The sequence below is a fragment of the Manis javanica genome, chromosome 13 (genome assembly GCF_040802235.1).
Source record: "Manis javanica isolate MJ-LG chromosome 13, MJ_LKY, whole genome shotgun sequence".
Classification (NCBI taxonomy): Eukaryota; Metazoa; Chordata; class Mammalia; order Pholidota; family Manidae; genus Manis; species Manis javanica.
In genome coordinates this window covers 56,993,999-57,018,430 of record NC_133168.1, presented here as the reverse complement: position 1 = coordinate 57,018,430, position 24,432 = coordinate 56,993,999, and the positions used below count along the sequence as shown (strand labels likewise).

At 41.5% G+C, this 24,432-nt stretch overlaps 2 protein-coding genes across 2 annotated transcripts; both read right to left on the bottom strand.

Annotated features, from left to right (window-relative positions):
* Positions 1-1,904: 1,904 nt before the first annotated feature.
* On the bottom strand, positions 1,905-8,277 carry HEBP2 (heme binding protein 2). Its single transcript, XM_036994834.2, has 4 exons — positions 7,808-8,277; positions 7,040-7,175; positions 6,166-6,346; positions 1,905-2,557 (listed from the first exon to the last, which is right to left on the bottom strand). Exons 1-4 carry the CDS (start codon positions 7,907-7,909, stop codon positions 2,359-2,361), a joined length of 618 nt encoding a protein of 205 aa, XP_036850729.1. The 5' UTR covers positions 7,910-8,277; the 3' UTR covers positions 1,905-2,358.
* Positions 8,278-19,320: 11,043 nt separating this feature from the next.
* SMIM28 (small integral membrane protein 28) lies at positions 19,321-23,811 on the bottom strand. Its single transcript, XM_036995164.2, has 2 exons — positions 23,651-23,811; positions 19,321-20,271 (listed from the first exon to the last, which is right to left on the bottom strand). Exons 1-2 carry the CDS (start codon positions 23,759-23,761, stop codon positions 19,879-19,881), a joined length of 504 nt encoding a protein of 167 aa, XP_036851059.1. The 5' UTR covers positions 23,762-23,811; the 3' UTR covers positions 19,321-19,878.
* Positions 23,812-24,432: the final 621 nt, after the last annotated feature.

Sequence of the window (24,432 nt, the reverse complement as noted above, 5' to 3'; positions counted from 1 at the left end):
CCAACAGCAAAGGTGGAAGGCTGGGCCTTAGAAGAGCCTGGACACGAATTTCATAATCATAAGAGAAGAAAAATCTCAACAGAAATGTTGACATAAGGGATACTTTATAATTAGTGCCAGCCACATAATTAAAAACACTGATTCACTGCTGTAAGAAACACTCTCTGGGCTGATCAATTTGGGGCTGAAAAATGTTTTAGATTACAATTTATAGAAGAGAGAAAAATGGTATATCCTGGCCTTGAATAGCACAAAATTGATTTTTTAATTGAACATGTTTCATATTACAACTAAATCTTAGTCATCAGAAATATGCTTCTTTCATTCAGAATGGAATTTATTTCATAAAAGATGCCAGTTTTATATAGGACTATAGCATAAATCTTAGACATATTTATCTCATACCAGTAAAAACTAGTCCTGTGGACACTCATCAGGAGGGCCAGAGATGTTCTCCAGTTGGTTTTAGTAAATGAGCAAATTTAAATGAATTTTAAAAAAGAAGAAATTTAATTTCTTTTTGGTAAGCATAAAAATGCAGTCAATAAATAATCAATGCAAGCAATTACCTTGGGGATATAGTTGTCTGAGATTTAAAGATTTATATCCATAATAATTTAAAAACCAGTAATCTATCCAGTTTTATATAAAAAATTACAGTCTAAAAGGTGCCTCTGGGGTTATAATCGCATGGATCATGCACGTCTGCTTTGCAGGAAGAACACACACGGCCTGGGAAAGCTGCGCTCTTGCACAGACGTCTGCCAGTGGGCGTAGTGGTTAACAGCATGGATCCAGGAGTCACACCGCTTGGGCTCAGTTCAGCCTCTTTCTTTAGTTTCCATTGGGGCAAGTTATCTACTATCTCTGTGCCTCAATGTTCCCATCTGTAAAATGGAGATGCTACAGTGTAGCACACAGCATTTTCTGAGTGTCAAATCTGGTATTTCAGGTGAAGCACTTAGAATGGTGCGCCTGGAAGGTAACCCATAAATGTCAGCCATGGAAACCACTGATCGTAGGTATGGCTATTTTATCCAGGTTAGAGAGGTTAGTTTTAATATTAAAATTACAATGGTATTATGTAATGTAATGCTGGGATAAAAGGGACCTGAAGCATCATCACCTGGCTCCATCCTCTTACCCACCGGATACTCAAATCCCTCTCATGGTCTCTGCTTAAACGCACAATGATGTGACCTGGAAGTAGTGTCATTCATGGGCAGCTTTAATGTTTGAAAGTTACTGAACTCCATCCTGCTTTTCTCCTTCACTCCTACAACCATCATTTTCTAAGAGCCCACAGGGAAGTCAGTGCCCTTCCCATAGCGGCCTTCCAGGTGACTGAATGCAACTGTCTTCTCCAGGACAAGCATGTTCCAACACAATAAGGTGAGGATTTCAACCTACTTGATTTTTGGGGCAACCCTCTCTTGCAATAACTGATTTTTTTAAAATCAAAGTATGGTTGATATACAATCTTATGCTGGTTTCAGATGTACACCACAGTGGTTCAACAGTTACCCACATTATCAAATCCTCATCCCCTGCAGTGTGGTTACTATCTTTCAAGGTAGAAAGATGTTATAGAATCACTGACTCTTCTCCATGCTGTCCTACCATCCCTATGGCCAACTTAGCAATAACTAATTTTTATACAACCTCCAGAAATATTATGTGAAATGTTTAAAGAATTTAAGTGGATTTTAAAATTAATGTCTGTATACATTTCTTCAGAAAAAAAAAAAGCCTTCATTGAGGAAGTAGGAAATAGGAAATAGGAAGTCCCTAACTTCATAAATTTACTTTTTCATGAAATATTACCAACACTTCTGGGTACTATGAGAATTTTCTTGTGTGCTGGGGGTAGTAGGCAGATGATGAAGAGGACTCAACAGCGAATCTAACAGTGGCACCCGCCAACGACAATTTGATTTTTATTTCAAACAAACTTCAACTTCCCCATCTAGCAGCTGAGTATTTTCACACAGGATAAATCTTCAGCATTTTTACTAATATCTGGAGAGGGTAATATCCAACTGACACAAATCCAAGTAGAAAAAGGCAATATGATTGTAACACAGTGGAGAAGAGGGGCGTAATGTGATTCACCCTGGTGCCTCATTGAAATGAAGACCTCCAGAGATATGACTGCTTTGCACGGTTATAGAATACAGTCACCTGTTACCTGTGTAACTAGATAAAGCTTCAGGCATTAAAAAGGCACATTGGAGATAAGCTTGATTCATAGCAGTGCTCTCAGGCGGAGATTCTAGATGCACATTTGACTTACAGGTGGAGTTGACATCTATAGGAAACAGAAGTTTGCCCCTGGCAATGGAAACTCCTTTCATGTTCTCATTCATTTTCTTTGGAGCGCTCATTTTTCTGAATCAACCACACTTCATTATTTCTGTTAAGCAATTGGAAGGGACTGTCATAGCCTGCAGTGTAGTAAACCTTTTCATCGAAAACTTTTCCTTCTTCCCTCAAAATGCTTGCTAATGTCAAAAGTTGTTCTTGATTCTTTTGGGCACTAGAGAACCCATCAAAAGACCTACAAAGGAGAAAGTAAATAATCATGAATGATTTTAATACTGATGCAAATGTCAGTCTAAAAAGAAAAGCAGAAGCTGATACTATGAAAGCTGGATAGTATGCAGCTTCAAAGCTCCTGGCTCCCGGCTGCTGAGCTGACCATTCCCTTCCTCTAGTTCCTGGTCTCAACAATGTGACCTGAACCCACTGAGGAGCCCAGGAGGAGGCACACGTCCCATCTGTCGGCAGGCAGACTTGGGATTTATACCATCTTGTGCTCTAACTCTGTGCTTCTCAAACTTCAGTGTGCATTGGAGACACCTGGGAATCTCGCTAAAGTGTAGGTTCAGAGGTCTGGGGCAGGGCCAGAGAATCTGCATTTGGAAGAAGTTCCCAATAATGCTGATATTGCTCATCAGAGAACCACACTGAAACTCCCTTAGAAGCCTCCCTTCTAGACTTTTCTATTGAAAATTTCTCTTGAAAATTTCCCCCTTTTCCTTTCTCCTTGGGAAAAAGGTATTGTATTGTATTTCAGATGAGTATAATATAGTTTTGACCCTAAGAGCTTATAGTCTAATGGAAGAGACAAACATTTTGGCAGCTCTGTCTATATAGGCTAAGAAGAGTTTTAACAGGAACAGGACCGAAGTGCTTGGGAACATTGAGGATATGATTACACTGGAGTGAGAGGTGTTACGTGAGCTGGCTCTGGAATGGAGGATGGTTTTGCTGGGTGGAGACAGGGAGGGGATAAGAAAAGGAACAAGAGTCCAAAAAAACAAAGCATCTTCATAGTGAGACACGGAATGAGCTCAGAAAAGTGAGTCAGAGCTGGAAGGAGGCCCCTGGTACACCACCCTGCGGCCTTCGGAGATTAATCTGAAGGATGTTGGGCAGAAAAGTAACTCGATCAGATCCAGGTAAGACAGATGGAAAATAGACTGGAAGACAGGAACCAGTTAGGGGGTTGCTATGGGGATGGGCAAGAAAAGACGAAGACTTAAATAAATAAAAAGTGGGGGAAAGAGAATAAAAGTTTAACTATATATTTTAAAGTATATAAACAGAAATATCCTGAGATTAAATCATTACAGCACACAGACCCAGCTCAGTTGCTCACGTGTAAACATGATGAATTTGATTTTGAAGGTTCAGAACAGGAAACACAAATATTTCTAATATGCCTTCTTTCTCATAAGGTTTATTATCAATGTGCCGATCAAAAGATCAGTCCTACCATTCTTCAGATAAGATGTAAGCTCTCAAAGGTACAAACTGTGTATTTTATTCAACATTGTCTGTCAGGCCCCTAGAATCATTCCTGCTATGCAGTATCTTTTAAGTCCTTGTTGAGTAAGTGTAGGAATCTATGTATGCACACATATATAAAATAAAGCACTGAAGATGCATTGGTAAGACTGTTCAATAATTTTCAGCAGGTTGCCTGCTAATGATAATTCTGAACTATGTGTTAAGAAATAGTTCGTCTTCTGAATTTATTACTTATTTCCTTAATGAACAGCCAACTCTTCCTATGTTCTGCCTAAAGGTAATTTGTTTTCAGATCCTACTTCTTTGAAATCAAATCTTGAACCACCTAATTGGAAACCCCTTGTTCTCTGAATACATATTGTTCTACAATGATCTATCCATAGCTTTATACAGTACACAAACAAATGTGAATCTCCCACACACACCTGTCTTGCCAGGAGCTGAAAGATACGGAGAATAATATTTTCTGCATTCTTGAGGAAGTTACAGTCTATAAATAGGTCATTATAATTTGGAATAACAGAAGGACAGGGTGGCTAGCTGACTAGCAAAACTGAAGAAGGAATCAAGGATGAAGTACCCTTTGATCTAAGTCTTGAAGGATGACAGTGGACTCCAGGAAGAGAAGAAGGAGCCACAACTTGTAGTAATGTGCAAGGTCTAAGTATTTTATATAAATTCATTGAATCTTGCCTGAGGTCAAAGGTAAACAGATTGAAAGAACATGGCCTGCTCAGGGAAGGGTGGGAAGGTCAGTGGAAAACAACTGGTTGGGGTGATAGGGTTGGGCTACACTGAAGAGGCATTGTGTACCATGAGAACAATCTGAATGTCACTCTGAGGCAAGAGGAAACCATAGAGATTTTTTAATTAAGTAGTAAGTTGGGTTTTTAGTGCTGTTGGTGTAACAACAATCATTGATTCCAGCATGGAGCAGGGAAGGAAGAAAGCGGTGGAGACAGAACAGCTAGGAGCCTATTCAGGTGAACAGTCAAGATTCAAGATCAGTAAACATTCAGGTATCTACTGAATGTCAGACATGTGTCAAGCAGTGGGGATAAAAAGATGACAGGTGTGGTTCCTATAAGATGGGAACTTGAGGAAGTAACAATGGGGACGGAGGGAAGAGAACAGAATCACGGATCATTTCTAAGGAGAATGGGCTAGAGACGTGACCGGCTGTCAGGGAGAAGTGTGCTGATGATGGCTGCGAAGGCTCTTGCTGGGGTGGCTGGCTGGCTGATGACCTTTACTGAGACAGGCACTAAGCAGGTCACTGCCCGTATACATAGGGAACTGAGGGAAGACTCATTTTTAGAGCTGCTGAGTTTGAACCCTACACCACATGGAAATGCTTAACATGTAGGTAAGTCAGGACAGGGGACACTAAATTTGAGTCACTAGATGGAGGTAATTGAAGCATTGTGAGCAGATTGCTCAGAGCAAGTCTGCCCCAACACAGGGTCAATAACATGCATCAACAGTGGCTCCTGGGAAGAGGAGAAGATGAGGAGCCAACGGAAGGAAAAAGCAGGTGACAAGAGCGACATTCTGAGAGCCAGCGGACAAGCAAGTGTCCAGAGAGCAAATCAGTGGCTACCCAAAGGCTGCACCCGGGGTCACCCGGGAAGGGACTGCCTTCATGTGACAAGCGCCAGGGCACTGTGAGGGTGACAGGAGCAGTTCCACAGAGGCAATGTGGGCTGGGCCAGACTGTGCTGGTTTGAGGAGTACGAGGGGGCTGAGGAAGCAGAGACAGAGACAGGTTCCTTCAGTGGGTCGGTGGTGACAAGAGGGAGGGAAAGGCACTATGAAAGGGACTCCAATATGAGATGATTATCATGTACCATGTGTGTGTTTAAAATTTCAACAGAATTTAATGTAAGGAATGAGTTAAACAGGAATTAGAAGGCTGAAAAAGGAACCACTAAATGAACAGGCAAGAACTGCAGCAAGCAGCTGCCATCCCCTGGGCTGGGGGACAAAGGCAAGAGTTTGAGGTTATCAGAACCCAGAAGCCGCGAGGAGGGGTACTGGGTACTGTGTGTGAGAGTCTTTTTGGTCAGGTTCACCAAATGGCAGGTAAGAATAGTCTTAGGCTTTGGGTGGAATAATGTGTATGGTCTCTTACTTACTGGAGGTATGGGACAGACTTTTCATCAAAAGAATTGATTATATCTTGCAACAGAGCCATAACATATAAAACTAAGCCAGTAGGAAAACACTGCAAAATGCATTAAACCTGCTTTTATGGAAGGGCAAAAAGCCAACTGAAATTGCATAGGAACTAAACAGTAAATGCAGGCAAGTAAAACTAGCAGTCAACAGGGTTATAAATTATCTACCACTTACCGTACAAACACAGTCATTTCAGCTCTATCTTCAATGAAGACATCTGACTCTGATGGCCGGGGCGGATCCAGTTGCTGCTCAGAGGGGATGTACAGGGAAATGGTAATGGTAGACTCACTAAAAGGACCTGAACCGGGCTCCACATAGCTTGTCACTGGAGCTGTCATCTTTATTTTCATCTCTGTACCATGAAAATAAATATTTAAATTCAACAGAGACTGTCAAAGCAGATTTTGTGTTATTTATGGCGACTTTTAAAAACTGAACCTATTTTTTAAATCTGAGTTTCCTGACTGACTTTATGCTGTTGACATAAATATTTACTTTTAAGATAATCTTCATCTTTAAAAAATAAGGCCAAGAAAGTGCCCGCATTAAACACTTTCTGTACTATTAGTAAACCTGGCTAATAAATTCCAGAGCTTTAGGGCTAGAAGGGGAAATTTGAGATCACATAGTCCAGCCCATCCTTTATTTTTACAGTTCAAAACCTGTCCAATCAGCCTGATAAAATACAAATAGCATCAGAGGCAGAACCAGAAGTTATGTCCTGAGACACTGGATTTTGTGTTCTTTGTACGTTCCTGCCAGCGGATGCCTCTAACCTGTCTCCAAACATTAACTATGAAAAGGGTTTAACGTGAGTTACACAGAGGGCAGGTTCATCCAGCACAAACACAGACGAGGAGAACAGAAGCTGAAAAGCACTGTCCAGAACTAGGGTCCCCAGCAGAATCTTTGTCTTCAAACATTAAGTGTTTGGCAACCTGGTAATTTTTCTATTCTAAAGGATATTTCTTTGATAAGCTAAAACTCAGGAATAAGCCAGGGACTCAACCACAATATATATAAGTACAACGTAAATTGCCTTCACCTTTCTCGTTTTTGCCTTGAATGTAGCTTTTCAACCTGGTAAAGCCAGTCTGAATGGCTGAATCCCAGTCCATAGACTCAACGGAAGTGCTGACCCACTTGGCTGGTCCATAGTGTCGGATCTCGTAACTTCCGGGCTAAAATGGAGCAGAGGAAACCTGGGGAAGCAATTCTAAAACGGTAGGAGATGAGATGAACAGTACAGGTGCTTTGATCTCGGGTCCCCTGGGGACGTCCTGTCCAGCAGCCGCGCCCCCATCTGACCACAAACATGCAGACCATAGTGTACACAGCATGTGGTCCTTTATTTCTAGCTTCTTTCACTTAGTAAAAGTGACCCCAGGTCTGGCTCCTTAGCCCCAGCAGGGCCCCTGCCCCAGGCTCCTGTCCTTGGATTGGAGACGCCAGCGGCCTTGGCCCCACATCCAGGGATTGGGGGTGTCGGCTCAATTCACATAAAAACCAAGCATCTGTTATGCCCCCTCGACCCGGAGGGCCCCACAGTGGGTTCTGGGACGTGACCCTTTCTTAAAAAAAAAATTTTTTTTTTAACCGCAAAGTAAAGAAATTGAGATGTGGCCAAAACCCGAGGTTACGGCTAACCGACAGAATTTTCCCGTTTGTGCAGGAATGAAGCTGGGGCTGAAACCATTTAAAAATTTTTACTTTTTGCTTAAATCTATGGGACCTTCGGGCCGCACTGCAAATCAGCCCGACGACAGCCCCGCGCCGCCGGCCCGCACCCTCCGCGCCCGCGGCAGGCGCTTACCGGGGGGCCCGCGTCCTCGGGAACGTGCCAGCCCGGGGTCTCCACGTCTCGGGCCGCCGCGCCATCGGCCGCCCCGAGGTTTGGCTCGAGCCCCTCCGCCATGGGCGGCGCCGATGCTCCGGGGAAAGAGGCTGGAGAGCTGCGCCGGGAAGGGGCCGCCTGCGAGGGCGCACAGCCTACCCGCCAAGGTCGCCGGGCCCCGCCGCCCCGCAGGCGCGTCCCTCCCGCCGGCGGAGCGGGAGGCGCGAGTCCGCAGGACGCCGCCTGGCCCTGGGCCGAGAGGGGGCGCTGAGACCGCGAGGGACGCCAATCCCACCCAGCAGCTCCCCGCCTCCCTGCCGCGTCCCCTCCGCAGCGGTGAGGGCGGGGGGACTGCAGGGCTCGCTGGGGCGCGGCCCTCTTTGCGGGCCCCTCCCACCCCGCACCCTTGTTTTTAACTAACAGGCAGGCACAAGTGTGCGAGGCGGAGGAGGACAGGGCAACCGGCCTGCGGGGCTTCTAACCGGTCCGGGAGCCTCCCACGGCCCCCCCGCCCTGGGAGCCGGTTCTGCCGCTGGGGTTCCCCCCGGGGAGGGGCGAGAGCAGCGCCTGACGTCGTGGGGAGCACTCAGGGACAGGCGGGAGGGAGCCTGGCCTCGGCGTGCTGGGGTGGGAGCCCAGCTGCCGACTCCAACCTCGGCGCCCCCGCGAGCCGCGGAGCGGAGGGCTCCGTGCGCCGGTTGGATTCGGGGGCCCAGCCACACTTAGAAGGTAGCCGAGATCGCAGCCTCCAGGGCCCCTCGCAGAAGGAGGTGGCTGGCCGCACAGTCACGCGTGGAGAGAACTTCTTGGTTTCTCGATCTTTCCCCGAAATGACCCCCAAACCTCTGAGTCATTACCTACCTACCAGGCCGGGAGGAAAGGAAGGAGGGGGAGGGGAGGGACAGAGCAGAAAAAGGGTGGGGACAGTGGCCGTACCCTGTGGCTTTACAGTTTTGAGGGGTTTTATTTGTTTTTTCTAAGAGATTTATTAAGATATAATTCACAGACCATATAATTCACCCATATCACGTTTTTAGTATTTTCACAGTTGTGCAACCATTACTACAATCAATTTTAGAATACTGTCATCACTTACAACCCCCTCTCAGCCCCCCAAAAATAAACCACATACATTTGAGCGATCACTCCCCATTTCTCCATACTCCAGTCCTAGGTAACTACTAATTGCTGTTTATAGGTTTGCCTATTCTGGACATTTCATGTAAATGAAATCCTACAATGTCTTAACGCATTGGAGCAGCTCTAACAAATATCATAGACTGGTAGCTTATAAGCAACAGACATTTCTCAAAGTTCTGGGAGCTGAAAGTCTGAAATCAGAGTTCCAGCAAGATTGTGTGAGTGGCCCCTTCCTGGCGGCATCCTGGTGGTATCCTCAGAACCTGGTGGAAGGGAGAAGGCAGCTTTCTCTGGTCTCTTTTGTAAGGGCACCAATTCCATTCAGGAGGGGGTCCGCCTCATGACCTAATTACCTCCCCGAGGCCCCACCCCCTAACACCATAACACTGAGCATTGGGTTTCCAGCATCTGAGCACAAACATGCAGACCATAGTGTACACAGCATGTGGTCCTTTATTTCTAGCTTCTTTCACTTAGGAAAATATTTCAGGTTTCACCCATATTGTAGCATGTATCAGAACCTCATTCCTTTTTCTGGCTGAGTGTTCCATTGGATAAATATTTTGTTTATCCATTCATTAACTAATGGACATTTGAGTTGTTCCAAACTTGTGGCTCTTAGGAATAATGCTGCTATAAAATTATGTACAGGATCTGTGTTTTCATTTCTGCTGGGCAAATACCCAAGAGTGGAATTGCTGGGTCAAATATGTTAACTCTATATTTAACTTCTTGAGAAACTGACAGACTGCTTTTTAAAGCAGCTGTACCATTTTACATTTTTGCAGAGTTTTACCATTTTGCATGCATTTTTAGCAGGTATGAGGATCCTAGTTTGTGTGCCTAGTATTTTAAAACACTTTTTTAAAGATACAATTTACATAACATAAAACTCACCATTTAAAAGTATACAATTCAGTAGCTTTCAGTATATTCATTGTGTTGTACAATCATGACTAATTTCAGAACATTCTATCATTCCAAAAAGAAACGGTGTATAGTTTAGCAGTCCTCCCAATCCCCAACACCTCCCAGCCCCTGGCAATCACGAATCTACTTTCTTTCTCTCTGCATTTGCCTTTTCTGGATATTTCATATAAATAGAATAGTATAATATATATTTTTTGACTGGCTTCTTTCATTTAATGTGAGGTTTTCGATAGTCACCCACTTCATTCCTTTTTATTGTTGAATGAAATGTCATTGTATGGTCCTAGTGCTTTTAAAGCAATTGATCTCCTCTCTTTTCCTTGCCCTTCCCTGCCCAAAGAAGCATGCAATGGCATCTGGACACATGACACTTCCTTGTGTTTATATCAAATCTATTATTATGCAGAGCTAAGTCTGAATTATTTAGTGAAGCCTAAATAATGAATTTTGACTTATTTTTTAAATAGCCTGTTTATTTTAACTTAGGTAACAGATGTGATACATTGCTTAGGTGACGTTGCAAGGCTGAGAATATAATTTTACTTTATAGAAAGTTTTTATTTTAAAGAGGGAAAGGCAGTAATTCACAATGTTTAAGAAACCTATTGTTGTAAAACATGTAGAGTACCTTTTACAGTTATCAAAGCTTTGGGGACATTTTATTGGTAGAAAGGCTAAATTTGGAGACATTCATTTTATAGGTTGTGGAATATACAGGTAATGAAAATAACAGTAGGTGACTAAGCTGAATTATCTATATTTACAAGATGTTAATTAGTCATATAAAGGAACAGAAGGAAAGAAAAGGATTTATTTCGATAATAGGATTTCAGAACAAATTTAATAAAATTCAGAAGGCTCAAGTTTTATACCCATATGTCAAAATAATCTATATTTCTTGATTAATTATGGCAAAATTGTTCTTTCTATTAGCTCACATTTAATGTTTATGTGACACTAAGAAGAAGACACTTTAGTTGGGCTCTACAGCACATATGATGATACAGGGAGACTCGTTTATAACAACAGGTGTGTCCTCATTCACTCCCAGCAGGGGAGGAGAGCCCTGGAGTGTCCTTACAGGGAGTTTTTATTTGTGGCTGCTGTGTTCTATAAAGTCACTGTGAACACTGAATTAGTAAATACTGAACCATTATTTCTAGAGGAAAGACGGTCAGGTTCCTGTGAGCCTCTGGTACATTTTCATTGACCAATCAAAACATGACCTCATTTTATGTGTGTTATTGAGTATATACGTTGATTCTTTAGCTTTGAACTCACAACCAACAACACTATAATTCATGCCTTAATGAAGCCTTTATAACACATATATCTTCTCCAAAAGTCACATCAGAGCCTCCTGCACTTCTTAGCCACACTAGACAGCAGTTTAGCACTATGCTACGGAGCCATTTTTGACAGCAAAATCACCACTGAAACCACAAAAATGTGAAGAACGGGGCACTAAATAGCCTATGAAAAGGATACTTGTTTACTGTATGTGAGCTGAAACTACAAGGCAGAGTTTTGCCTTGTTCAGCCTCAGCTGGGAATATGTGCATCTGGGACTCAGATTTTTTAACCACTCTACACATGTACATGTTCACCATCATGAAAAAGTGCTGTGAGTATGGATTTTGGGTAATAAATATATATTGGCAAGTAGGTAAATTTGCAAATACAGAATGTGTGACTAATGAGGATCAACTGTCCTTGCTTCCTGTAGTAAGTTACATAAGTCACTTCCATCCATATTTCATTCACCAAAGGGGATCACAGGGCCTTGACTGACCCAAAGAGGGTGGAAAGCGGCAATCACACTGTGTTCTCAAAGAACTCAAGTGCTTGAAAGAAGCACTCATGTCCATAACTGTGTACTTGTGGCATGTTTTATTTCCCGAAGATAGTTGCAACATCATTGTCCATCCAACACAGTGTTCTGATAATGTGACTTGGACATACCTCCCATTAAGAACTGGAGGCCTATTGTTCCCTTTTCTTGAAACAGGGAGGCTTGTGACTAGAGTAGAAGTAACACTGTGACTTCCAAGGCTGGATCATTAAAGATTTCCATCTCATTCTCGTTCGGACACTTACTCTTAGAACCTGCCCGCCATGCTGAAGGGAAGCCCAAGCAGCTCCATGGTGTGTCATGTGCCGGTTTCTACCTGAGGTCCTAGTATCAACCACCACACATGTGAGTGATCAAATGTTTGTATGATGCCAGCTCCCCATCATCAAGCCACCTCCAAATATCCTTGATTCTTTTAGATTGAGGCCCCAAAGCTATCCCTGAACTACCCACAGAATCTGTAATCATAGTAAAATGGTTACTTTTTTAAAATACCACTAAGTTTGGGTGATTTGTTTTTCAGGGATAATAACTGGAAGAGTATCTTCTATGTGCAGTGCTATGGGAAGTGTTGGTACATTTTAACCATGAATAAGTTTGGTCCTAGTCTTCACATATCTTACAGTCAGGTCACTGTTCCCTCTAAGGCATTCTTACACCCACAATGCAATGAAATATTTTGTCTTTTCATAGTTACCACTATCTTAAAAGTGATAACTGTAAAATGGATGGCAACTTCGTATTCTAACAGGAAATGTAATCTTTTCTTTTGCCTGGCTTCTTTCATTTTGGTGAAATTATTAATATTCATTCATTATTTAGATATGGAACAACCTGTGAAGCCCCTTTTATACTTAGCCCTTTGCTCAATGCCTGATACATAATTGCTTGATAAATGTTGAATGAATGCCAGTCAGAATTAATCAGACATATAGATAGTGATTGACTGTTTGGAGGAGCACCTGTGAGCCACCTTTCTTATACACCACAAGAAATGAAGGAGATATTTATTAAATGTGGGGTTGAGGATAAGAAAGCTAAGGTCTAAAGCTGGGAATGGTTTTAAAAATTAAAACATCTATTTTAATCAACATTAGGCTTGATATTACTTCTGAGACCGTGGTGTTTGTCCAAAGGAGATTTTAAAAGTTTATGTTTTTAAGTAAAAGTAGATAAGCAAAGACACCACAACTAGGTAGTCTAGCACGTTCTCAAAAAGCTCGTAAAAGAAACTAAATCCTTGATGCAGCTAAGAGGAAATGTTTTTAGATTACAGGCCATTTTCTAAAAATTGGGGCAGCTAAAATGTTCCCTTAAACTCTTATATATGATTTGCAGAATTCCATTATATCCAGTTAGATGGTGGTGTTGAATTCAACTATGTTCTTATTCAAGTATTGTGACATTCTGTTGTTAAATGAATAGACGTTAAAGATTATTATTGTCTTCTTGAAGAACTGACCCTGTAACATTATGTAATACTTCTTTTTATCTCTGATAACTTTCCTTGCTCTGAAACCTGCTTTATCTGAAATTGATGTAACTACTTCTGCTATCTTTCAGTTAGTGTTCACATGGCATGTCTTTCTCCATCCCTTTACTTTTAATCTATATGCATTCTATATTTATAGTGAGTTTCTTGTAAACAAGATGTAGTTGGATTTTGTTGAAGTTTAAAGTGATTATTGCTATAATTAGATTAATATCTACCATATTTTTTACTTTCTTCTATTCATTGCCCTATTCTTTGTTCCTATTTTTGTCTTCCATTCTCTTCCTTCCTTTTGTGGTTTTAATTAAGCACTTTACTGGATTCCATTTCCTCTCATTTCTTAGTATATCAATTATACTTTTTTTAAACTTCTTATAGTGGTTGCTCTAGAGTTTACAATATACATTTACAACTAACCTAAGTCTGCTTTCCAAGAGCACTCTACTGGTTCATGGGTAGTGCAAGTACCTTATAGTAACAAAATACTCTTCATTTCTCCCTCCTGTTTCTTCTATCTATGCTGTCATTCATTTTACTTACACATAAGCTATAATTATTGAATACGCTTTTGCTATTATTACTTTGAGCAAACTGTTATCTGTTAGATCAATTCAAATAAGAAAAATAAACATGTTTATTTTACCTTCACTCTTTTTTTCTCTAACTCTCTTCCTCTCTTTAAGTCCAGCCTATATCGTCTTTCTTCTCTTTGAAGAACATTTTTCTTAAACATTTCTTGCAAAGTAGGTCTTTTGGAGACAAATTCCCCCAGTTTTTGTTGGTTTGAGAAAGTCTCTATTTCTCCTTCCATCTTGAAGAATCATTTTGCTGTGTACAGAATTCAGGCTGGTGGATTTTTTCCTCTTGACATTTGAAATATTTCACTCCATGCCACTTGCTTGCATGGTTTCTGAGAAGCCAGGTGTGATTCTTATCTTTGTTCCAGGGGTTGTTGGTTTTTCTTTCTGGCATTACTCCTGCCTGGTGTTCTCTGAACTTCCTAAATCTGTAGTTTGACATTAATGTGGGGAGATTTGCTGTTATTATGGTGTCAGATATTTCTTCTGTTCCTTTTTCTTCTCTTTCTGGCATTCCTATGACACGTATGTAATGCCTTTGTAGTCGTCCCACAGTTCGTGAGTGTTCTGTCCACTTTTTCCAGCTTTTAATTTTTCCCTTTGCTTTTCTGTTTGGAAGTTTCTGTTAACCTACCCTTATGCTCAGCGATTCTTGCCTTAACTGTGTGCAGTCTGCTAATGAGCCCATCCAAGGCATTCTTCATTTTCTGTTACAGTATTTTTGATCTTTAGCAATTCTTTTCATTTTATTCTGGAAGTTTTCATCATTCTGCTGACCTTGCGCATCTGTTCCTGCATGTTGTGTATTTTTTCCACGTGAGCCCTTTGCTCCTTAATCGTAGTTATTTTACATTCCTGGTCTGACAATTCTGGTATATCTGAGCCTGATTGTGATGTTTGCTCTGTGTCTTCAAACTGTGTTTTTTGCCTTTTGGATGCCTTGCGATTTTTGTTGAAAGGTGGGCGTGGGCTTGAGGCACTGGGTGAAAGGAACCACAGCAGATAGGCCTTTATTAATGTGTTGGTGACTTGTCAGGGCAGAGGAAGTGTTCTCCAGTCCTATGATTAGGTCTCAGTCTTTTAGTGAATCTATGCCATGGGCTGTGAACTTCACAAGTGCTTTTCCTTTTTTTTCTTCATCCTCTCAAATGAAACAAGATGGCTAGAGGGACTGATGGTGGATATTTCCCTTCCCCAGGGTAAGGCTAGAGCCAGCTAGGGCCAGGAATTTCCCTTCCCCCAGGTCAGTTAGGCTCTGCTGGAAGTGTGTGAGGGGCTTTGTCTTGCCAATGGGTTTCAGCCCCAGGCAAGTTCACTATGGATTCAGTGAGACCAAAGAATGACAGTGGAACGTTCTTGGGGTGAAAGGGTTATACCCAACTTCATTCCCATGGTGGCAGGTCCATCACTAGAATCCCATCCACTCAGAGCAAGTCTGCATGCAGCAAGCTAGTCTCTGCCTCTGGGCCTTTCTGCCCCTGCAGCTGTCTCAGTCTCTGTCCTTGGTGCTGCCACCACTCCAGCCTCTGCTGTGCTCTCCTGCGGCCTTGCAGCCATGCCACTGTGTCTCCCAGAGCACTGGGAGGAGCTCTTTATATATATAGAGTCAAAAACAATGATTACCCACACGTGTGTAGGGAGCTAGCCAACCCGGGCCAAGTGAGAATCCTGGTCACAGGAACCTTCCCTTTATCCACAGGCTTTTTCTCAGCTCTTCACTGTGAAAACCTGGCATGGCTCCTAGAGGCAAAACTCACGTAGTGTGAGACCTCTTTGGTGCTTTTAATTCTCAAGTTGCTCCACTCGGAGCCTCCAGCAGCCCAGCAACTACAATTCTGGTTTTCCTACCCTGCCCTGGCTCCTGACCGGGTTTGTGCTGGTGGAATTCCACTCCCGTGTCTTGCCCATGGGCTTCAGCCCCGGACATGTTCACTATGGATTCAGTGAGACTGAGTGTGGATAAAGTGAAGGTTGTATTTCCTATGACCAGGATCCTTACCTGAACCAAAACTACCTCGTGATGTAACTGGCCTGCTGCTAGGCTACTGATTCCACACCCGTAGGCAATAAGCTAGTACTGACTGAGTCACTATATAAAGAGCTCTGCCCAGTGCTCTGGCCAGAAGCAGAGATGAAGGAGGATTACAGACCTGCAGACTGTTGGATGCAGATGTAATTCTAGTGCTCGTGTGGGAGAACAAGCTGGGTAATAAACCCTTTCACCCCAGGAATGTTCCGTTGTCATTCCTTGGTCTCACTGAATCCATAGTGAACTTGCCTAGGGCTGAAACCCATTGGCAAGACACCTAGGAATGACAATGGAATGTTCTTGGGGTGAAAGGGTTTATACCCAACTTTATTCCCCTGGTGGCAGGTCAATCACAAAAATCCCATCTACTCAAAGCGAGTCTGCATGCAGCAAGCCGGTCTCTGTCTCTGGGCCTTTCTGCCCCTGCTGTCGTCTTAGTCTCTGTCCTCAGCGCTGCCACCAGTCCAGTCCCTGCTCAACTGCAGCCCTGCAGCTATGCCACCATGTCGCCTAGAGCACTGGGTGGAGCTCTAGGTATAGAGTCAATAGCAACATATTGCCCACACGTGTGTAGTGAGCTAGCCGACCAGGGCCAGGTGAGAATCCTGGCCACAGGAACCTTCACTTTATCCACATCTGGTAAGTTGCAATTCTGTTTGTCTCTCCTCTGGAGGCAGAGGTTTGCCCTGTGGCCTCAGTTCTCTGGGGGATCTAAGAAGAGGTGTTGATTTTGCAGTTCATTCAGCTTTGTCTTGTTAAACTGTAAGGATGACTTCCAAGCTCCTTATGTACTGGGCTACAGAACTGGACTTGTGTACCTTTTTATGAAGTGATGCCTTATGATATTTTCTGGCACAGTGTAGATTTTAGTGAAAATGTCCACATCCAGGTCACTATTTCTCTTATACTCCTCCCATTCTTAATCTTTTCTGGCTACACTTATTTCTTCCCCAAATGGGTCTTAGCTGTTAACAATGTGGTTCTTTCATTTGTGGATTTTCGTCAACTCCACTCTTCCTTGGAGTGCTAACAACCAGTACTACCCGTGTTTGCCGGTTGTGTCAACATTTAAACAAGGAGGTACTGTTTACACTGCTCCTCATATTCTGCCTGCAAACCCAGCTTTGTGAATTGAATTGACTGCAGCTGTGTTAGGCTGCTGGCTTTAGGAAAGAGTTGACAGAGAATGTTTGTAATGAATGATGGCTCAAAGCTACTGATGTATTTTTCTCTCAGCCTCACTGAAGCTCACGGGCATTTTGTGGTCTCCTCCCATTCCTTAGAGTAATGACAGCCTGGCTTCCATATTACAATCAGTGGCTCTTTTTCTACTTAATTGGTCTACATGGGTCCTGGTGTATTTCTAAATGATCCTCGAGTAGTTCGACTGATCTGTAACAAGGTGGGGGTGGCAGCAAACTTTTTCTTTAAAGGGCTTACAAATTGTATTTTAGGCTTTGAAGGTCATATAGTCTCTGTTGCAATTACTCAACTCTGAGAGAGCAGTCGTAGGCAAGTGTTCCAATAACTTCATTTCTATTACCAAAATTTGAATTCATGTAATTTCTACATGTCATAAAATAGTCTTTTGATGCTTTTTTCCCCCAAATATTTGGAAACATTAAAACCATTCTCCTATCACAGGATGTACAGTAACAGGTTGTGAGTGGAGCTTGGCCTGTGGGTTGTAGTTTGGCAACCTCCAGTTAATATTTGCTTTACTGCTTCAGTTTGATTCCATAAGAGAAAATGTTTTCTTCCCCAGGTCACTGGTAATATTTTAAATAAGTCCTAGCTTTGACTACTTCTTTTAAGTCTTATCAGAACATTTGTAAGCATGACAACATATTTCCTTAACAGCCTTAGAAATTGTAACGGTTGGGATGCTTTTGTCTACAAGTAATACGCCTGGCTTAATTGGCTTAAAACAGCAGCAAAGACATTCTTTCATTAAAATATAGACAGTCAAAGGGCTAATTCAGCTGCTCTACAATGTCATCAGCCAATCTTTCTACTGTCCTCACTACAAGTCATGGCTGATGTCTTGCCTCATGGTTTGCAAGATGGCTGTTGCAGCCCCAGGCATCACATGCAGATACATAGTATCCAGCAAAGAGGCAGAGTATTTCCTCCCATTTTCTTTTTTTAAATATGAGACAACTTTCTCTAGAACAAGCCTCTCCTCCTGTGTGGCTCTCTCTTTAGGTCCCAAAGACCAAATCCCTGGTGAAGGAATTGAGAGCACCATGATTATTGTGCCACATCTCCTGGTGCTGGGAAGGATCTGGTCCACCTTATACAGGTGGCCTAGGATCCCAGAACTGAATCAGGGTTCTGTTAGCAAAGAAGAAAAAGGAATGGCAGCTGGGAAAGAATCAACATAGTTTTATACAAAACTAGTTAATTAGGATTTAAAAAGAAATCTGAGGAAGCCTGCCTGTTGAGCTTCTCATTTCCATTTGTTTACTTACTTCCCTTAAAGACCATTAGGGAATTGCTCAATACAATTTTCCTGAAACTTTATTGATTTTCACTCAAACAGGTTATATTTTGCTTCAGTCCTCAAAGATGCTATTATTCTTTCCATCAGATTACATTTGAGAAGAAATGTATCCTGTTTTGACTTCCTTTGCTATTTTCCTAAAACTGCATTGTATATGTAGCATAAAACATGCATGTCAAAAAAAGTTTAAAAAAGCCACCTTTCTTCTGGTTCATTTTAAGCCATCAAAGGGTTGTCTAGGCTTGCATTTTGTAGTGGGAAAAGAAGCAAAAAAAGTTTCCCAGAAAAGAATAGTATTTAACAAAAGTCTTAGAGTCATACATGTCACCCTCCTGCCCACCCCCTCTGTGGGTATTTTGGTAGGCCTCCAAGGTGGGCCATGACCCACCTCTACCACTCCATTTGAAACTCAGAGAGGGAGATTTGTATCCATTCCAAACTCGGCTGCGCTCATCCTATCAAGAGCCCTAACCCCCAGTCAGGAGCATGGCCTGAAATTCTGCATTTGCAATTTTCTTGGAAGAAATCTGGTGCAGTGGAAGGCGCTCTAGCTCAGGACAGAGAAGCAGCCTTCTGATCTCAGCTTTGCCCCTTTCGAGGTATTTAACATCAGACAATGTATTTAACCTCTCTGAGCTCTAGTTCTGACATCTGGGAAGCAAGAGTTTGCACTATATGATTCACAGGTCTCTGTTAGAGCTAATCTGTGTTTCTCTTGACCATGTGATCCCAAATTTTGACCTTTCCGTTTCGAGGTTAATTTCTACTAGGTTACTGCTGCTGGGTGAAGGCTGCACATTGACAGAGCGTCCCCTAAGAGAACGTGTTAGAACAGCAACGCTGTCCTGCCACAGCACTGGTGGACAGCATCCCTGTGAGACATTCCCAGCATCAAAGCCACATCCTTCTCCCCTTCTAGGAAGCAAATCAGAAGACAAGCAAGAGTGACGCTATGGAGGAGATAATTTTGGAGAGCTTTAATATTTTTAAACTAAAATGTTTGCAAGTGTCTCTAGTTTATTTCTTAATAGTGAAACATCACCATTGTTTACAATGCAATTGATCCCTGCTGCTCTAGAGTATGTCTTTTCTTCCTTCTAGAACTCTCTGCTTCCGGAAGCACTCAGATAGAAGTAAAACCATGAGACCCTGAAAAACCTGTTTAGGAAGAAAAGTTTTTGTTTTTTTTTTGTGGCAAAAGCAGTTCCTTTTGGCTTATCAGCATTTTTTTTTTTTCCATCAGAGCCAGCTCCTGTGGCTGCTAGCTAGCCTAATTTTCTTTTTCCTCAGCTCACATAGAACTTTCCTATTTCTCTCTGGGGTGCTCTACATTTTAGAGGAGCCCAGTCCTCTTTAGAATAACCTGGAGAACTTGCAAATGGACTAGCTAGGTTGACATTACTCAAGCTTTTACCCAGCTTAAAGGGTCCATTCTTCCAGGAGTCTGCCAGGGAATAGCAGCTTTTTAGGTCTAGATCGCCTTGCCCCTTCGCAGGTGGGCTCTATTAAGGGTTGAGGGCTGTGTTTTAAATGGTTTTAAATGGCTCATCCAGTCCAGGCGGAGCCTCTCCACACGGAGGGCCTGCAGCAGGAGCCCCTGCACCAGGGGCCTGCCTGGTGGCCTCCTCGTAGGAGGGCGGTAAACAGGCTGGAAGGAGCGCCGCCTGCCGGGGCAGAGGTGAGTACGTGAAGGTGGGCTCCCTGCTCCAGGGGAAGCCTGGCCGCAAGTCGGTCACCTCCCCGGGGGCTGGGTGCTCTGCGAGGTCGACGCTGAAAACCTGCGCCTGGGGCCGTGGGGCCTTGCAGTGGCGGTACAGGAAAAGCAGCAGGAAGGCCAAGAAGAGCAGGACGGTGGCTGGAAGAAGGATGCAGAGGAAGGGCTCCACATCATCCTTGGTGGAGCTTATCTTCTGGGTGCCCTGCAGTTGGGAAATGAAATCGAGTGAGGAGATGCGGAAAGAAGACCTCTGCCTTTTTAAGGCCCGTCTCTTTTATTCCTTTTATCATGACTCACTCTAAAAATCACTGTAGTCATTCATGTATGCCAATGATCTTGGGCCTACCTGAAATCAAGGGAATTTATGTGGTAAAGTATACACTCAGAATGTCAAAAATATACATTGACAATACACTACAATATTTCTGCAAAAGTAAAAATGTGAGAATAAATTTTTGCTGCTAGGCATACCATAATTCTGTGCATGAGAACTCTTACTATTTGTGTACTCATTTAGCATTAGACTAATAATGTTTTAAGCTGCAAAAGGAACAATAGTATTTATTTGTTATTTAATTTAGGAATGAAATCTGACATTGTTATATGTTCACATTATATATAAATAGCATTTGAAATCTGAGTTGATAGCTGATGCTTGTGGTATTTACAATTCCTTCAGTTTGGTTTTGCAATAGTTGCAGGATCAATATGGAAGTTTTTGAACTTTTTAAGAGAAAAATAATTCTATCCAACTGCAGTGTAAAATTTCTCTAAGTGACCTTGCAGCAACTATTTGCAGCCAAATTCCTGCAACGTAATACTTATATATGTTTAAAGAGGAAAAAAATTAAGTACTACAAAATCTAAAAAAAAAAACAAAATGCGAAGGTCTGGTCTAGGTATCATTGAACTAGAAGTGAGGAGGTCATCACAATACCTGTACTTTGACAGTGTAAGTCATTGATGAACTCTAGATGGTATATATGCTAATTATTTGGTTGTTTTCTTCTACTAAAATCCTTAAAATGTAAGCATATTTGGGGCTTTATTATTATGATATTCATAGTCTGTGGGGCTTCCAGTCTAACCCAAACTTTAATGTAAACTTGAAATAAACTATTCTTGGAAGTTCACTAGTTAATAAAAAAAAGAACTGCAAATAAATTCTTGAGCAACCTAAAGGATATTGATTTTATTGTGTTAGCTCACAAGATAATAATAGTTCCCGGTGGAGTAAATAATACGCATGAAATGATGCTTCAACAGCAAGGTAGAAAAACACACACAAAAAAAATGTTGTGCCAATTGCACAGACATTGTTTTAAATAAACTAATAAGAAATAATGAAGTATTAAAAAACTTCTCTATTATACAAAGCATACATCAACAAATATGAATGTTTTTGTATTCACTACTACAGAGGAAAAGAAAAAAATTGAAAACCTTACGACGGTTTAAAACAAACAAAATATTAAGCTCTTTATCTACTTATTTAAAATAAAATTACAATGAAACTGAGAGCTGGGAGTCTCTCCATGATTTTGGTGGAAAGGACAACTGTTTGGCTAATCATGATCTCTTAAGAGACTGACTTATCCAGGGTTGTTTGTATAATCCTTTTTACTTCCTGAAGAATTTACAACTATGTGTGTTATTTTTGCTCAAAATTAGGTGGTTTATTTACTGTTTATACTGCCAGATATGTTGTCCTTGGTAAGATAGGAATTCAGGTATTTTAGCTTAAAGTGCATAAAAATGAAAGGTTTTCTTGGGAATCAGAGCATCGTCTTAGGGTTTGATAGCTCTGGCTTTGAATTCCAGTATGACCTTCTAATACCTGTGTGACCCCAGACTATTCACTTATTCCCTTTGGGTCTAGGTTTTCTTCTCCTTGAAATGGAAGCAATGACATCTTTCTTAGGCAATTGGCATGAGAATTTAATGAATCAATGTGTATAGTACACATTTATATATTTTATCTCAGGGACTCAATGGTCAAATTTACTAGAAAATAAAATGCTAAGGATAAGCAGAAGTTTAGGAGTTTACTGATAAAGCTGGAAAATACAGTGAACATAAGAAATCTAGCATTACTAAGTTTATATTTTAATATGTTTTTTCAGAAAAAAATTTTTGTGACAATATATGTTATGTGTGTGATTGTTATGTTTTTAAACTATGGATTCTTTCTGTTTTCTCACATGCAATCTAGTTTATCAGAAATATCAAAATCTGTCATCAGGACTGATTATAAAAGCTCTAGGAATAGATGAACTCATAAATAAATTTACTACAATTACTAAGAAATCAAGTTGGAGTCAAAAAGCAATTTAACTATGTTTATTTCTTCCTTCTAGATGAATCACTAAAAATGTTAAAGCTATTATTTCTAACAATCACTCTTCAACTTTAATAAGCACTATTTTGCATAACTTAGTTTTCCATCAATTACATAGATGATACGTTTCTAAACAGTTGTGGGCATCAAATTTTAAATACTCTGAAATACCCTTTAAGTTCAATATGCCCTTTGGTTTTCCAAAGCAGCCAAGTGAATATTATTAGTGTCTTTGCTGAGCAAACATGGTTGTTTGTGGATCAACGATATTTTAGAAATCAATGGAAGTGATTTCTCTATATGGTATTAGAAAAACTTGAAATGGTAAAGCTATTATTTCTTTTAGTACTTAATCACTCTTCAACCTTGATAAACATGGATCATTTTGCATAGCTCAGTTTTGTTTTCCATCAATTATATAGATAATAAGTTTCTAAACAGTTATTTCTTAACTTTTAATATTGACTTGAGCTTTTTCAGAGAGTATTTTAAAGAAATAACAGTTGAAGTGTAACTCCTGAAGGATATGTCATTTTATATGTATATTTATTTAACCTTCTGTAAAAGGTCGTTTTGGGAGTACTTAAATACCATTCTTACCAGTTGATTTTCCAGATGACAAGAAAATAGGTTTTCCCTCTTTCTTGTGGAACAATGGTGTCACTCACTTTCCTTTTGATGGTAAAATTGAGTTTATAGGTTTTTATGAATATTTTCCTTAACGCTGCCTGGGCTTGAGGCTTCTTTGGTGATTTCCCAGATGGAGCAACACAGCTGCTATATCTCAGTGAGCAACAAAACCTCCTTAACCCTCTGCTACCCTTTCTGAAGTAAGATTCATGGCTTTCAACTCTTAGAAACTGTTATTATTCAGCCGGAGAGCCAAAGGGCATCTCTTCTGGTTGTATGTGTAGACACTGCTCACTGAGCAAGGAACTAAGTTGTAAAACCAACGCATAAGAACATGTGAACTCCTAGCTTCTGGTGCTTGGTGCTATATTTGATATCTCAGGTGTTCTCAGAATATATCTTGGCAAGTCTCACTTAAATTTGTCATTATCAAGAGAATATAACTTTCAAGTTATTTCCTTAGACCATGCCAGTCAGTGAGTTCATATTTTTGTCATGACAGAATGCAAAACGCTGTCACTAAGTTTTAAGATCCTAAAACTTAGGCATTCTTGGATTTTAAAACTGACAAAGATACTTTGGGGAAGAAAAGGCATAAGTCATAGATACAGACCTGCAGCTGGGTTTCCAGAAGAGGTAGGCTTGGTTCGCTGGTTAACCACTCGTATGTCCCCCTGCCAGCGTGTCCAAACTTCCTCCAGCTGCTGCCCGTCAGTCCCCGCATGTTGTCATCCGACTGATGCACCGGTTACCTTTCCACCTTGCTGCCCCGACTTTAACAATACTTCCTGTTCTTGGCCTGGGTCCAGCTTGGAGATGCCCAGCTGATGGCTGTTGGTAAGCTCGTTCTCTGATGAGTGGCAGCAGGGGAACGAAACCAGGCAAAGACCTCGCGGGACTGACTGTATTTAAATTCAGTGCCTCTGGATTTGTTTTTGAGGCCTTTATCACTGTACGGCTTAGCATCAGATACCAGATATGGAATAGATCAGACTGAGCAATTCTCTGCGTTAGCCTTACAGCGGAATGAATGGTCTCAGTGAACAAAAAGCTATTTATATTTAGATATAAATAAGACCCTCTCCTTTCCCTCCCCACATCCCTCTCCAGAGATACAGCTGAGAAAGAAAAACTACCCAAGCTGAATTTCGTCTAATTATTTCTGGATTCCATGGCACATAGGGAAGGGGTATTTGGTAGAGAAGCAAGACTCATTAATAACCTTTTAGTGAATTATTTAGATGAAAGATGCTAATGATAAAGTTGTACAGAAGCCAGACAATAGCTCAGATTGTTTGGAAGGAATGTTTACCTGTTTTAATTTTTAAAAACAATCAAATCACCAATACCTAAGTAATCTTCCTTCTGATTATCTTGTGAACTTTATAAAACTGT